General features: G+C 47.9%; 1 protein-coding gene across 9 annotated transcripts in view; it reads right to left on the minus strand.

The window, feature by feature from the left end:
- Positions 1-14,891, minus strand: part of DEPDC5 (DEP domain containing 5, GATOR1 subcomplex subunit) — a 70,554-nt gene that overhangs the window by 28,804 nt on the left and 26,859 nt on the right. For 6 of the 9 annotated variants that reach the window (XM_061141476.1, XM_061141475.1, XM_061141480.1 and 3 more), the window contains 8 exons: positions 13,610-13,813; positions 12,749-12,884; positions 11,436-11,533; positions 9,238-9,303; positions 5,948-6,131; positions 5,621-5,781; positions 2,821-2,938; positions 812-979 (listed from right to left, as the gene is read on the minus strand). In XM_061141476.1, the coding sequence (XP_060997459.1) occupies positions 812-979; positions 2,821-2,938; positions 5,621-5,781; positions 5,948-6,131; positions 9,238-9,303; positions 11,436-11,533; positions 12,749-12,884; positions 13,610-13,813 (1,135 nt within the window). Of the gene's footprint in view, positions 1-811; positions 980-2,820; positions 2,939-5,620; positions 5,782-5,947; positions 6,132-8,788; positions 8,881-9,237; positions 9,304-11,435; positions 11,534-12,748; positions 12,885-13,609; positions 13,814-14,891 lie in introns of those variants that run through there. The other 3 variants (XM_061141479.1, XM_061141477.1, XM_061141483.1) reach the window with 2 other exon arrangements.

Consider the following 14,891-nt stretch of genomic DNA (forward strand, 5'->3'; position numbering starts at 1 on the left):
CCATACTCCAATTTAAAAACAAAGAAAAGTATATTTACATGAAACCATCACACTGTACACCTTACATATATACTACTTTTGTCAATTATACCTCAATAAAGCTGAAAAAAGATTTTTAAAGATCCCAGGATAAACCATGGGGGGGTTCTCTGGTGGCTCAGATGGTAAAGAATCCGTCTGCAATACAAGCGACCCAGGTTCGATTCCTGGGTCGGGAAGATCCCCTGGAGAAAGGAATGGCAACCTACTCCCACTATTCTAGGAGCCTGATGGGCTGCAGTCCAAGGGTCGCAAAGAGTCTGATCGGACACAACTGAGTGACTACACTTTCACAGGATAAACCATAATGGAAAAGAATATTAAAAAAGAAAGTACATATATAACTGAACCACTTTGCCGTATAGCAGAAATTAACGTGACATTATAAATCTACTACACCTCAATTAAAAAAAAAAAAATTACAAGCAGTCAGGAAAATGTGAAGAGCACCGACATTCCACCAAAGGGCGCATCTTTACCAGGTTTTTGTTGTTGTTTGTTGTTTCATGTGGCAAAACACATGTAACAACATTTACCATTATAATGATCTTTAAGGGCACCTTCAGTGGCACTCAGTACATTCACACTGCTGTGCAATCGTCCCCATCCATCTCATCGCTGAGTTTTTAACCCAATCCAGATGTGTTTTTCCCTCCATTTCCCCCCCCCCCCAAAAATGTCCTCATTTTGCCATCAGGAGGAAGGACAGAGGCATTAAATTACAGACATGTGGCAGGCCACGATGGTGGGAAGCCAACTCAGGCTCTCTGACCTGAAGTCCTCGGAGCCGGCAGAGCAGATGTACTGATCTAAGTAATTCCACTTGTACTCCTCCAGTCGCTCGTGTGAGAATTCCACCCAACAGGAGACGAACTCTGAATCGGAGTGGGAGGGGCAGAGGCTGTAGGTGTAGTGGATCTGGGCAGACTCGTACGGGTACCTGAAAAACAAAGGTCCAAACAAGGATACCCACCAACTCGTCTGTACCTTTTCTTTCTCAATACACTTGGCATTCAACCACAGTAACCATCTCATCTCAGGGGACTGGTAATGGAGATTTCTCAGTTTTTAAACCAGAAAAACATCTACTTTTGCTGTATTGATTATGCCAAAGCCTTCAACTGTGTAGATCACAACAAACTGTAGAAAATTCTTCAAGAGATGGGAATACCAGACCACCTTACCTGCCTCCTGAGAAGTCTGTATGCAGGTCAAGAAGCAACAGTTAGAACTGGACATGGAAAAATGAACTGGTTCCAAACTGAGAAAGAAGTACGTCAAGATTGTATATTGTCACCCTGCTTACTTAACTTATATGCAGAGTATATCATGTGAAATGCCAGTCTGAATGAAGCACAAGCTGGAATCAAGATCACTGGGAGAAATATCAATAACCTCAGATATACAGATGACACCACCCTTATGGCAGAAAGCAAAGAAGAGCTAAAGAGCCTCTTTATGAAAGAGAAAGAGTAGAGTGAAAAAACTGGCTTAAAACTCAACATTCAGAAAATGAAGATCATAGCATCCAGTCCCATCACTTCACAGCAAATAGACGGGGAAACAATGGAAACAGTGAGAGACTTTATTTTTTTGGGCTCCAAAATCACTGCAGATGGTGACTGCAGCCATGAAATTAAAAGAAGTTTGCTCCTTGGAAGAAAAGCTATGACCAACCTAGATAGCATATTAAAAAGCAGACATCACTTTGCTGACAAAGATCTGTATAGTCAAAGCTATGGTTTTTCCAGTAGTCATGTATGAATGGAGAGGTGGACTATAAAGAAAGCTGAGCACTGAAGAATTGATGGTTTTGAACTGTGGTGTTGGAGAAGACGCTTGAGAGTCCCTTGGACTGCAAGGAGATCTAACCAGTCCATCCTAAAGGAAATCAGTCCTGAATATTCATTGGAAGGACTGATGCTGAAGCTGAAACTCCAATACTTTGGCCACTTGATGCGAAGAACTGACTCCTTGGAAAAGACCCTGATGCTGGCAAAGACTGAAGGCAGAAGGAGAAGGGGAAGACAGAGAATGAGATGGTTGGACGGCATCACCGACTTGATGGAGATGAGTTTGAGTAAGCTCCGGGAGTTGGTGATGGACAGGGAAGACTGGTGTGCTGCAGTCCACGGGGTTGCAAAGAATTGGACACAACTGAGTGACTGAACTAAAACCACCTTATTCTTCTATCATATTCTTTGTTTTTAATTGGAGTGTTAAGACTCATGCCAAACATTGTAAGCTGAATCAAATCCCTTTCAGAAATAGGTGAGCTGCAACCATAAAACACAACCCTGGAAAGCAGACTTTCCTGGTGGTGCACTGGATAGGAATCTGCCTGCCAGTGCACAGGACACTGGTTAGATCCCTGGTCCAGGAAGATTCTACATGCAGTGGAGCAGCTGGCCCATGCGCCCCAAGTCCTGGAGCCCAAGCACCTAGAGCCTGTGCTGTGCAGCAAAAGAAGTCACTGCAATGAGAAGCCTGCACACAGCAACTAGCCAAGACACCAGCCCAGCCCCTGCTGGCTTCAACCAGCCCTTGCAAAGCAATGAAGACCCGGTGGGGCCAAAAATAAATAAATAAAAATTAAAAACAAAAACAGAAGAAAACCCTGGGAAACAAAATAGTAACTCCAAAACAACAACTACTCACTCAACCTCCCCGGTTTGAATATACATGTAATTCAGTATGTGGACAGTATGTGTTATAAACATCACTTGGTAGGTGGACATGATCTAGGACAGAAGCTGAAAACGTTAAACACCCAGGACTCACTTGGGAAGGTACCGGGTCACTGTGATCATCTTGTCTTTCAGTGTGACTTTGTGGAAGGTTCTGCCCATGCTCAGCCAGTACTGGTCTTCCTCCTCTGGGCGGTTTCGGGACACAAGGCCTAATAAGGAAAAAGAGAATTTCCTCCATCTGGTTGAGGGTCCTTCCTTTAAAAGGCAATTGCTTCTCTTCCACATAGATTAAAAAAAGGAGAGACAAAAGAGGCAACACTTTCAGTTTGGCGATTTCGTGGAAAAGAAATACTCTTGGTTAAAAAAAAAAAGTCCTGAAGGTGGAAGATTTTTCTGTTACTGAACCAGCCAGCAGGGGGTTGGAATCGGGGGTACTGACAGCATCTGGATGATGCACTCGAGGCTGAACCTGATGCTTCATCCTCTGTGAAGGGAAGTTCTGAGGTGGATGTTAACTGACTAAAATGGAACTCCACCCCTCTCAGGCACAAGCTGCCACCTGGCATCTGAGACCCTCACCCCTAGGGCAGCCCACCCAGCCCATGACGCCCACTCTGCTACACCATGTTTCATACTTAAAGGACCGCTTATTGGGGACTGCCCTGGCAGTTCAGTGGTTAAGACTCTGTGCTTCCACTGCAGGGGACATGGGTTCGATTCCTGGTCAGAGAACTAAGATCTCACATGCAGTGCAGCCAAAAAAAAAAGGAACCACTTATTTAATTGATCAAATTTCCTTCTCCAAACATCTGCTCCTGTTGCTTCTTCTGCCTTCTCTTCCTGGGCCACCTTCAAATTCCTAAAGATTGTTTAAGGTCACCATCAAGTGCCACCTTCTTCAGAAAGCTATCAGACCCCATCAATGGTGAATTCTACCTTGGATATAGCTCCTTGTATGTGTCTGTCTCACTCCATGACAAAGTAAATGTTCCAGGAGGCCAGGGCCCAAATCTTGTTCATCTTTGTATTTTCAGTAGCACCGGATAAAGTGCCTGTTTAGAGAAAAGGCAGCCTGGATGGGACCACTAACATGAAAGGGGAATTCATATCACCATGTTTAGGATAAGAACAAAATCCTTCACATGGTCTGTGCAGCCCGGGTCTCCTGATGTCTCTGGCCATGTTGCTGGCTTATTCATGGTCCTCCCCACACTCATCTTTTAGGTGCCAAGAAAATCTTACAAGGTCTCCAGCCACAGGGCCTTTGCACACACACTAATCCTGCTGCCTAGTATGCTCTGCCCTCCACTCCTCTCCCCTCACACTAAAAACTCCTGCATTTGTTTCAGGTTGCAGCTCAAACATTACCTCCTCAAAGAAGCTGCTCCTGACTCTCCAGACCAAACCAGTCCCATATTAAATAATCTTGGACGAGCATTTTGATTTTTCCTTCATGGTCCTTATCATAACATGGAATTATATTTCATAATTTGACTAATGTTATTTTGTCCTATAGAGCAGGAGCTTCAAAAATACTAATGAATGAGGGACTGAATGAATGAATGAAATAATGAGTGATTGAATGAGTGACATAATAAAATGGGTGAACTAATGAATGAATGAGTGAACTGATGAACAAATGAATTAGTGAAATAAGGAATTAATGAATAAAATTAGTGAGTGAAATAATGAATGAATGTGTGAAATAATGCATGACATAATGAATGAATGAATGAATGAATGAACACTATCATAAATTCATACACCCACGCTGTCCTATACCAGGCACAGTGGCTTCCATAATGGAAGATAATAAGATGAAGCTGAAGTTATCCTAGTACTCAGAAAGGTTATTATTAGTAGAGTCTATAATATGAGAAGAAGGTATCACATGATACATACCACAAGAGGCTTTTAGAGAAAACCCAGAGGAGCCCAAAACTTCATGGTGAACAAAGGGGCATGGATGCAAGGACCACTAAGCCCCTGCTGACAGGTCCATGCTTCTTTGATCCTCTGACTGGAGGAGCTTTAATGGAACCAAAGCTGACCTGAGGTCTGGTTCTGGCTGTCTAGGGAGCAGGGTGGGGTGCTCATTAGCTATAAGGAGGAAGCAGGGGACGAAGAGATGCTCAGTGATGGCTCCAGGAGGTGACCGCTGCTCTCCGGTTCCAGGCCCCAAAATGTAACTCCCGCTGCTGGACTTGTTTCAAGGGAGACCTCCAGAGCCCAGCTCAAACTCAGCCAGCACCACTGAGTCTCTATACTCACTAGCCTCTGCCACTCACAAATGACCCATCTTGGCTTCAAGTCACTGAGCTTCGGTGAGCTGCAGTGACAGAATAGGGAAGGAGAGGAGAACAAGCGTAAACTTCAGGTTCAGGTAACATTAGAGGACCTACAGTGTCAGGCACTGTGCAAGGAATAAACCCAGGCCTCTGGGATGGGAATATTCACCCTGTAGTTTGACGGTTCGGCCCCTGCTCAGCAGCCTGGGACCCAAGGTACTGCTCAAGCCAGGCTGGAACATCCCTGAACTTAGCCATACCCTCTTCCTTAAAAGGAGAGTTGATTAAAGAGTTTTAAGATAAGTCCGAACCCAGAGGAGACATTAATTCTTGTATAAAGTAAAAATTTAAAAGGGAAAAAAAAATGCGTAAGCAATACAGCAGAGAATATGTGTAAATATGCCATTGCATAAACATATTAATGTTATATATTAGTATACATAAATGTATGAATCTATGTACCTAATATGAAAGTACTAGATCAAAAAAAAAATGTGTGTTGAAAAACAATGATTTTAAGTGTATGTATTCCCTACTATCTTAAGAACTTGTTCGTACAAATTGAGTACAGAAGAAAACTCAGGGTCCGCAGTGGCACCTCACCCCGGCTGTAGAGCGGGCTGCTGCTGAGTGGCGGTGGGCCGGCAGGGGTGGGCTTCTGTGCACGGGGCTGAACAATGATCTGGTAACCCTGCATGAGCCGCTGGCAGATGAACTCTTCAAACACCTGCTGGGCCGTCATCTGCACACCCTCCTCGTCCCTCCTAAAAAGACAGACGGCGTTCACAGGATATGCCAGGGGCTCAGTGACAGAGTCCCCAGTCCTCAGCTCCATCCCCGTGAGCCTTTCCATGGTGGTGCGTGAAACTGAGGATTTGCAAACCAGTCTTGGGAGAAGCAAAAGCCAGGCACCTTCTCTCTGTCACCGACCTGTCGATGTCAGCCTCTGGGAGGAGATCGTAGCAGCCCTCCGTGTAGTCATTCTGTAGGCCCTGGCGGTCGGGGAAGTAGTCCGTGGTGAGGGGGAGGCACGCGGGAGTCGTGAGTGACTTCCAGTCCACACCAACTGTGCAACAGAAGCCTGGCACTACAGGGGGAGCAGACAGCGTCAGAACTGCCTCGTGTGAACAGGAAGGAAGGTAGTGAGGTCACCAGGCAGGTGTGGGATGTGGGTGGGGAATGGGGGGGAGAAGGGTGGTGTGACAGGTGATCAAATTGCCAGGAAAGGGAGGGAGAGAGAAAGGGAGGGGGGAGGGAGAAAGAGAGAGAAACAGAGGCTGTTAGACAACGCAGTGCTTATCCGATCCCACCATGCAAATGGGAGTTGCAGCCGACACTTTTCATTTTCTGCTGATCGTGAGCTGCAGCCGTGAGTCCAGTGAGGTTACGGCAGGGGCAGGCCAGGCAGAGTTACACATCGAAGCAAATCAACGTCCTGAGAGCGGAAGAGAGGCTCAGGCCGGGAGCCTCCCCGAGGCTCCCCGAGGGGGCGGAGGGGCCAGGTAGGGAGAAGAGAGGGGAGCAGCTGATTCTGGCACGAATAGCACAGGGGAGCAGAATTCAGGATTGAAAAGTAAGTCACGGATCCATCAGGGCAGGAAGAGGAGTCAAGGGAGGATGTCTGGGAAAGTTACGAGGCTGGAACTTTAGAGCTGGAGTTTAATAATCTAGAAATGAGAGCTGCCATGGCAGAGCAGGTCCGACCCTCTGGGTCGGTCAGAGATCGCCTGCGCTTTGGTGAAGCAGGGCTTCCCCACTTCAGGGCATGAGACCTACTCTGGTAAGGATAATTCTCTGTCATGGGGGGCGGTCCTGGGCACTGCAGGATGTAGGCAGCCTCCCAGTCCCTACTCAATACATGCTAGTGGCATCACCTGGTTGTGAAAACCAATGGTATCTGCAGACACGGCCACATGCACCCCAATGAGCAGAATATCCCTTGCTGAGAATCACTGAGTTAACACAGGGGGGCAGTTAGCTTCTTCAGTCAAGTAAGTGAACATTATTTTTCAAATCTTCATACAAGGGAGCAACAAGAAGCAGATATACTCCACGCTTCAGCCTCTGAGTCCCCAGCGAGACCCTCAGACGCCTCATCTCCTGTGGCTCCTCGGTTTTCCGCCCGCTGTCCTCCCGACAGCCCTCCTCTGAGCAGCTGTGGTAGCATCATCAACCCCTTTAAACATCTGGCCGAGCTGAATTCCGCGCCCTGCCCCCCCTCCCAAGGTCACAGGACCAGAAGCCTCTCTGCTCAGGGATCTTTCCTTCATAAAGTGACCAACATGCCCCTAGGTAAACAGTGTCCCTGAGCCTGGGGGCCAGGGGCCAGGAAGACTTTCGAGCTGGGTCCCAGCAGGAAACATGCCCCGCGTGCAGCCACAAGGCTTTGGGGAAGATGACCTGACCTGCAACAAGCCTAACTTCATGGTCTCCACTCCATGTCCCGGTGTGACTTCTGCTTGGTTGGTCTGAATTTTATTTTATTGTGGTAAGAACACTTGAGATCTACCACGTTAACAAATTTTTAAGTGTACAATTCAGTATTCTTAAACTTGGGACAGTGCCATGCACCAGGTCTCTAGAGACCTTACTCAATCTCACAAGGACTGAAGTTTTACGTCCACCACTAGCAACCCCCCGCACCCTGCCCACCTTCCCTTGGGACCCTGGAAACCACCTCTCCACTCTCTCAGTCTATGAGTCTGACTCCATACAGGCCTCGTGAACTCCTTAATACCCCAAGAACTCAAAACACAGCTAAAGGGAAACAGGGGAGGGAGAAGAATGGACTGGGAGTCTGGCGTTAGCAGATGGAAACTACTACATGTAGAATGGATCAACAGCAAGGTATAGCACAGGGAACTATATTAAATATCCTGTAATAAGCCATAATGAAGAAGAATATAAAGAAAATAATGTATGTTTGTGTATAACTGAGTCATTTTGAAGTACAGTAGAGTTGCACAACATTGTAAATCAACTACACTTCAATAAAAAACAACAAAAAAAAAAACCAGCCCACAACATCCTAGTTAGCACCCCAATTTCCCATATGGCAAACAAGGATGAGTTTGTGTGAGCTTCCTTGTTAGAATCAGCAGCAGAAGGTGGGTACCGCATGGAGCCCCGAAGGGGAGGCCGGAAATACAAGGCCCTCTATCTCAGTGCCTTCTTACACAGTTCTGGCCCTTGCCAGCTCCCTGACCCTTGGGATTATAAAAACCTTTTAGAAACAGGGTCCGTGGGCACACATGGAGACTTCAGACCTCGTGGAGAGAAAAGCTCCCAGTTCTTAGCTGGATGCTGCTGCTGCTTCCCTGGGTAAAGAGTCTGGGTGGCCTCTTTTCCACCTCCAGTACCTCCAGGCCCTGCCAAAGCCTCTGAGGTGGTTCCAGCTCAGAACCACACAGTGACAAACACAGATGACAAAATCCAGTGCCGGGCTTGCAGAGGAGAAACAGGCTCATCTATTCAAGGCTGGCAGCTTTCTAGAAAACAATCAATCTGCCAACTATTCTTTGGAATATATTCCAAGGATCTGAACCAAGAGAAAAAAATACACCCATGACACCATGTATTATATGCTAAAAAAAAAAAAAAGTAGAAATCACCCAAATGGCCACCAATAGACCTGATTATCCAAATCACAATATAGTAATACATTTGATATTGACATGAAAAATGACTAGCATGCCAGACCTGGAGAACTAGTGAAATGATTGCTAAGTTACTTAAAAGTGGGGACAGTAAAAGATTTGGTGATGTACATACATCCATCGGTCACAGTGAGGTAAAGCAACGTTGATCAAGCAGTAGAGTTTCTTTTTCTGGTCTTTTGCTATTGCTGATATTTAGATGTTCAGCTATTTCAACAGACAAGGATGATCAATGTAAATACAACCCAGACACACACTTCCAACTGCAGGGATGTAAATAGCTTCAGGTCTTATTCCTTCCGACTTCTCCCCAGGGCCATCGTTAGGCATCTCAGAGCCAAGGCCAGCGCTGGGAATATGGCCACCCTTCCCGTGTGGCCTCCCCGCTGCTCCCTTTCCATCAGACAGGCTACAGACTCTCCCTCACCACACTGCCTTCCCGCACCTGAGACATGAACGTCTAGGCTGTTCTCCCCCCACAGGGCAGCTCCCTCTTGCTCCCCCACAGTGCCCTGACCATCCACCTCACACCCCCACCTCCCTCCGTCAGTCGCCCCCTCTTACTTGGGTCTGGAGAAGTAGACACACTGTCCTCCGGAGAATCCTTATTCTGGGTCCGAGGATTCACACCTATGGAAAGATAAAAAGAATCTGTTCTGAGGCTCATTTTGCAAAAAAGTTCTGACCAGTTATAGTTTAAAAAAAAAAAGAGACAGAGAAAACCTTCCACACCAGTCATTAAATAAGGACTTCTCTCTTTTCTCCAGAGCAGATTCTACAGTTTCAAGACTCATCTTCTGAGGAATCAACGGGTCTATGAGAGCTGCCTCCCCCAGGCCCAGAATTACACTCCATGACCACCCGGGGAAAATCCTGAAGCAGTTACCACCTGAACCCATGGTTCCCCTGCTTCAGGTCACCAGGAAACTTGTTCCAAGTGTGGTCCCGTGAGCCCCAGAGCAGCCCTCCTTTGTATGACTTAACGCCAAACAGCTGGGAAGGTCAAACTCTGGATTCCTATAAAGTGGCTCCTTTTAGCAAAGTAACAGAAACGTTGCCTTTATCATATTCTCTTTTTTTGAAGTTCTTTTCTTTTAATATTTATTTGGCTGCATAGGGTCTTAGTTGCGTCATGTGGGATGTTTTTGTTGCAGCACATGGGCTGTCTAGTTGTGGGGCACAGGATGAGTTGCTTTGCAGATTGAACCCACATCCACTGCATTGCAAGGCAGATTCTTAACCGCTGGACTGCCAGGAAGGTCCCTTGCCTTTATCATATTCTGAAGGCACTTTCCAAGAGCCTGGAAGCCAACTACCATTTTCAGCCCCCAAGCACAGGATCAAAAATATCTTAGCCCCAAACTTTTATTCAACATGTCTTCTCATTCAAAATGAATGATGGAAAGATGGACTAGAAATTGGAAAGAAATAATTAAGATACTTTAGGAATCCTCTCACTGCCAATCCAATTTTCAAGCCTTAGCTATAGGCCACCAGAAACATCACTAGCTGAATCCACCCATGAATGTAGGCAAACTTTATTAACTAATTTTATAAAATTTCAATCCCATTGTTTTCCTCAAGTCAACTTTCAGAAAGGCAAGTTAACTTATAGAAAACGAAGACATGAAATAGTTAACTTCATTTTTTCTTTCAGTTTTAATGTTTTTCATATTCATTTGGTGTAGTATCTACCCTTTGAGGCTTTCCAAAATCTGCCCTCCACCCATCTAAACTCATGTTCCCCTACCCCTGTAAAGGTTCTCTGAATAGTGCAGAAATCAGAAACAGCAGCCAATGAAGGAGACATAAGAGAGGAGAGTTTGATCTCTGGGTCAGGAAGATCCCCTGGAGGAGGGCATGGCAACCCACTCCAGTATTCTTGCCTGGAGGATCCCATGGACAGAGGAGCCTGGTGGGCTAGAGTCCATGGGGTTGCAAAGCGTCAGACACGACTGAGCACAGAAACAGCAGGAACAGCTGGCTGCTGGCTTGAGAGATCAGAATAATATCTCCACACCTCTGGGTGTTAAGTTGCTACATGTGTAAAATACATTTAATGACTTACTCCCTACAGGAATGATCAGATAACAAGTGCTTCCAAAAAGCATAAAGCCTGTATCAGTAAAAGCTCCAACCCTCCCTGCACTTAGAATCCCTTACCTTCTAACTCTCCTCCTGACCAAATACCACCCCTTCGCGTCTGAGGTGCCTATCCACTTGTGTAAGCCAGTGGTCCTCAAACTTTTTGACACCAGGGACCGGTTTTGAGACGATTTAAGCACATTACATTTATTGTGCACTTTATTTCCATTTCATCAGCTCCACCTCATATCATCAGGCATTAGATCCCAGAGTTTGGAGACCCCTGCTGTAAGCAACAAGGTCACCCTTCTCTTCTCCAATCTCAAACCACACTGCTCCCTCTGGGTCTCTAGTCATTTTTATGGGGGGGGGGGTCCCCTTCCACATATAATTGAAAGCTTCTAGGCCTGGTGCGGCCCCCAGTAGTGATCTCATAAGCAGCCCTCAATCACGACTCACTGACAGACCAATGATAAATGTGTTCCCGACCAACATGTTCTCAGCTAAAAACGTTAACGTACGGCCCATTTATAATTCCATGCATTATACAGAACGGCTTCTAAATAGGTCACCCGAAATTGTGGCTGAAATGATCCTGAAATAGACACGGCCCTGCTTTTCTGTCCCATGTCACTCCCGGGGGTGGGCCTGCTCAGAGCGCCCCTCGGGCGGGTTACCTGCACCACTGCCGCTGAGCAGGCTGACCGAGAGCTCCTCCGTCCCAGCGAAGCTCAAGAAGGACGTGCTGTCGCCGGGCTGGCGGGAAGTGCTGTGCCTGCAGAGAACAAACAGAGCCCAGCCGCCTGGCTTACTGTGGATCATCACCTCTCTTATCCTGCTCACCCTGTTTCCGGGGGGCTTTCATCAAAAACAGGCCTGAACGTTTGGCCACACGGGCTGGCCAACACCGAGATCGACATCAGAGCTGCCAGGCTTCAGGATTCGGAGCGCATGCCAGCTCGAGGTTCCCACCCTGGCACCCCGGCTGCACCCCCATCGCCATGCCAGATGCCTGCCCTCTCCTTCCTAAGTCTGCCCCTGCTGATACCCACAGCGGGACGTGAGGCGCTTCAAACAGAGGTACCACGTTAACCTGGTAAAGAGGGTCACGCCCCGCCTGTGTCCCACATCCAGCCCATGGGATGCTGGGACGACTGGAAAGGGGTCAAAGGTTGCCCCTTGCAAGACTAATGCATCACAGCAGATCCAGCGTAGCCAGGGCTAGAGCACGTCAAGGTTTAAATGACTTTCTTCCTAGGCCGACTCTCTCTGGATGCCTTGTAACACATTTAGAACCCCGGTTCAAAAAGACTTGTTTCTATAAACACAGGCCTTGGTCTCCATTGTTTTTAATTATTTACTTTTTATCAAGCAAAATTTTAATAATATAGAAATATGTAATAGTCCCTAACTTGATCAAAAATATCACTTGAAAGTCAGTAGTACCCATCTTATGATTTGCAATTTGTCAACCATTGCTATTAGATAAATTCTTATACACTGGTTATTTTGAGATCCTAAACAATGCAATAAAATATGAAAAACAATTAAAATGATAAATATTTGCAGTGAAGGCAAAGGATTCTAATTCATTTGGGATCCACTGCTTTCAGCATTAACCCAACAGTGGGATTCCTCAATGACCAAAATGACAAAAGTCACAGACTGACTGCCCAGAACACACAGCAGGAACCACCTGCCCTGGAATTCATTTTCAGCCTTGACTGAGGATCAGAAGTAACTCATGTCTGCGGTTGACAAAGTGTGTTTTGAATAAAAGAAGAAGCTAAAGCAGAGCCTGGGGAACATCTCTGGCAAAAACACCTCAGGCTGTCTGTGTCCAGCGGGCCCAGTGAAGGGGACTGACAAAGGGATGCTGCACCCCCACCATGTCCCCGAGTCTCCCGGACGTGACATGTCATGGGCAGCCCGTTCCGCCATCACCTCGGCATTCTCACAGCACCTCCCAGAGCCCCAGGCCCAGCCTCACCTGCCGGCGGCCTCGTGGTATGCCAGCTCCAGCAGCTCCGCGGAGGAGTGGGTCAGGTCCCTCTGTCCGCTGCCCTGCAGCTCTGCCATGTTCTGTCGGGTCTGATGATGGATCTGAATGGCCTCTCCAGACGGTCCTATCCCAGACAGAGACCCACTGACTCATTGTCCCCCCAGAAGCCAGAGTCGCGCACTCTAACTCACACTGTCTCTCTTCTTGCTGCTAGGACATGGGCGCTGGAGAGGCTGAAAGGCAACTACAGCACACAGGAACATCATGTCCTCAAACCCTCTGGCTCCCAGACAGGACGTCGCCTTCTCTGAGCAAGGCTTGTCCTCCTATGAGGCCTCAGCCTAAGAATATTGCAGGGGACTTCCCTGGTGGTGCAGTGGATAAGAATCCGCCTGCCAGTGCAGGGGACACAGGTTCAATCCCTGGTCTGGGAAGATCCCACATGCCTTGGAGCAACTAAACCTGCATGCCACAACTACTGACCCCAAGACTAATTCACCAAAATGAGAAGCCCACACACTGCAACTAGAGAGTAGCCCCCACTCACCACAACTAGAGAAAGCCTGCACATAGCGATGAAGACCCAACACAGCCAAAAATAATAAAAGAAAGAAAATTGTGGGAGCCTTTGTTTCACACACATCAAGTGAGATGCAGCAGAGAAAGACAACAGCACAGAAGGCAGGGCTCCTCCCAGGAGGCTTAACGAAAGTCAGAAGAACACACGCGGCTGTCCCAGCCTCCAGGTGCAGAGAAGGATGGCATCTCTGACTGAGGCCGAGCAGGGACGAGTGCTGAGGGCCAGGACTAGGATTTCCGGGTTCGGGCTCTTTCCCGGGAAAAACGTACCCACAGGGAAAGTGTGCATCCAGCGCCTCCTGTTGGACGTGAGCTTCATGGGCATCCGCGAGGGTGCAAAGGGGTTAATCAGTGCCCGCTGGGGCGTGTACCCCCCGGGGCGGACGTGCAGCATGGACTCTGCGCTGCCCACGTGGAACCGGCCCGGTGCGCTGGAATCCCGCTGTGGTGGCTCCATCATGTTCTCCAGGACGTCTGCCAGTTACCACGGGGACAAGGGGGGAGCACAGAGAGAAAGCACAGGGTCACAGGGAAAGCAGGACTAGGCAGGAGGTCCTCCGAGGCTGACAAGGACCTTGGAGGGTGTACGTGTTCGGGAACGAGGGAGATGAGTGAAGTGACCAAATTATAAAGAAATGAAATACTGGGTTTGTTTACTTTTTAAACACTTAAGAGAAGGAGGTTCTGGTCCCTAAATTACTAGCCTAGTGAAGCCACACCCAAAGCCGACGGGGAGGACCACACATTGCCTGGATACCCCAGACTCTGAGCTGGATGCAATGACGCCATGGAGCTGTCTCCTCTGGGGTGGGTGTGTTCTGTATACAGGAGGAACAATACATGTAGGTGTTTGGTGACCAGAAGGGCAGACCCTGGCAGAGACAGCCAGTGTGTTTAGTTCACTAGGCCCGTTTGATTTTCCTCTGAGGCTCACAAGGAGAGGGCAGTTTCCAGCCCCTTTGCACTGGGGCCGCATAACAGAGCTCCAGTCAGCAGAGCACAGGCGGACGCGACCTGCTCCACCTGAAGGCCTGGACCACTGACATCTCCATTCACGATCTCCATCCTCCTCTCCCCTGCTGTGGAAACTCTGGAGACCTGTGTTGATGACCATGGCATCCCAGGATAGAAGGAACCCCAGGCCCTAGGTGACTGGGTAGACAGAAACCCCCTCCCACAGATGCAGAGGCCTGGAACATGAATAAGCAATCAGTGTGACTGTGTTTAAAACAACAATAATAAATTCATGGGAGGAAAAAAATGAGGAAATGAGTGCATCCAGCCTTGACCAGGCATGGAGACGGCATGCTATTTAGACCCAACCTGTCCCACCCAATGGCAGACAGGTCCCTAACATGAGTGAATCAAAGAGCTGAAACCTACAAGCAGATGCCCTGGTGAGTGTCCCATGCCCACTAAGCAAACACCCAGGTTAGAAAGTGGGTCCAGGGACTTCCCTGGTGGTCCAGTGGCTAAGACTCTGTGCTCCCAATGCAGGGGGCCTGGACCCGATCCCGGGTCAGAGACCTAGACCACACATGCCACAACTAAA

Source organism: Dama dama, chromosome 5, assembly GCF_033118175.1.
Source record: "Dama dama isolate Ldn47 chromosome 5, ASM3311817v1, whole genome shotgun sequence".
Taxonomy (NCBI): Eukaryota; Metazoa; Chordata; class Mammalia; order Artiodactyla; family Cervidae; genus Dama; species Dama dama.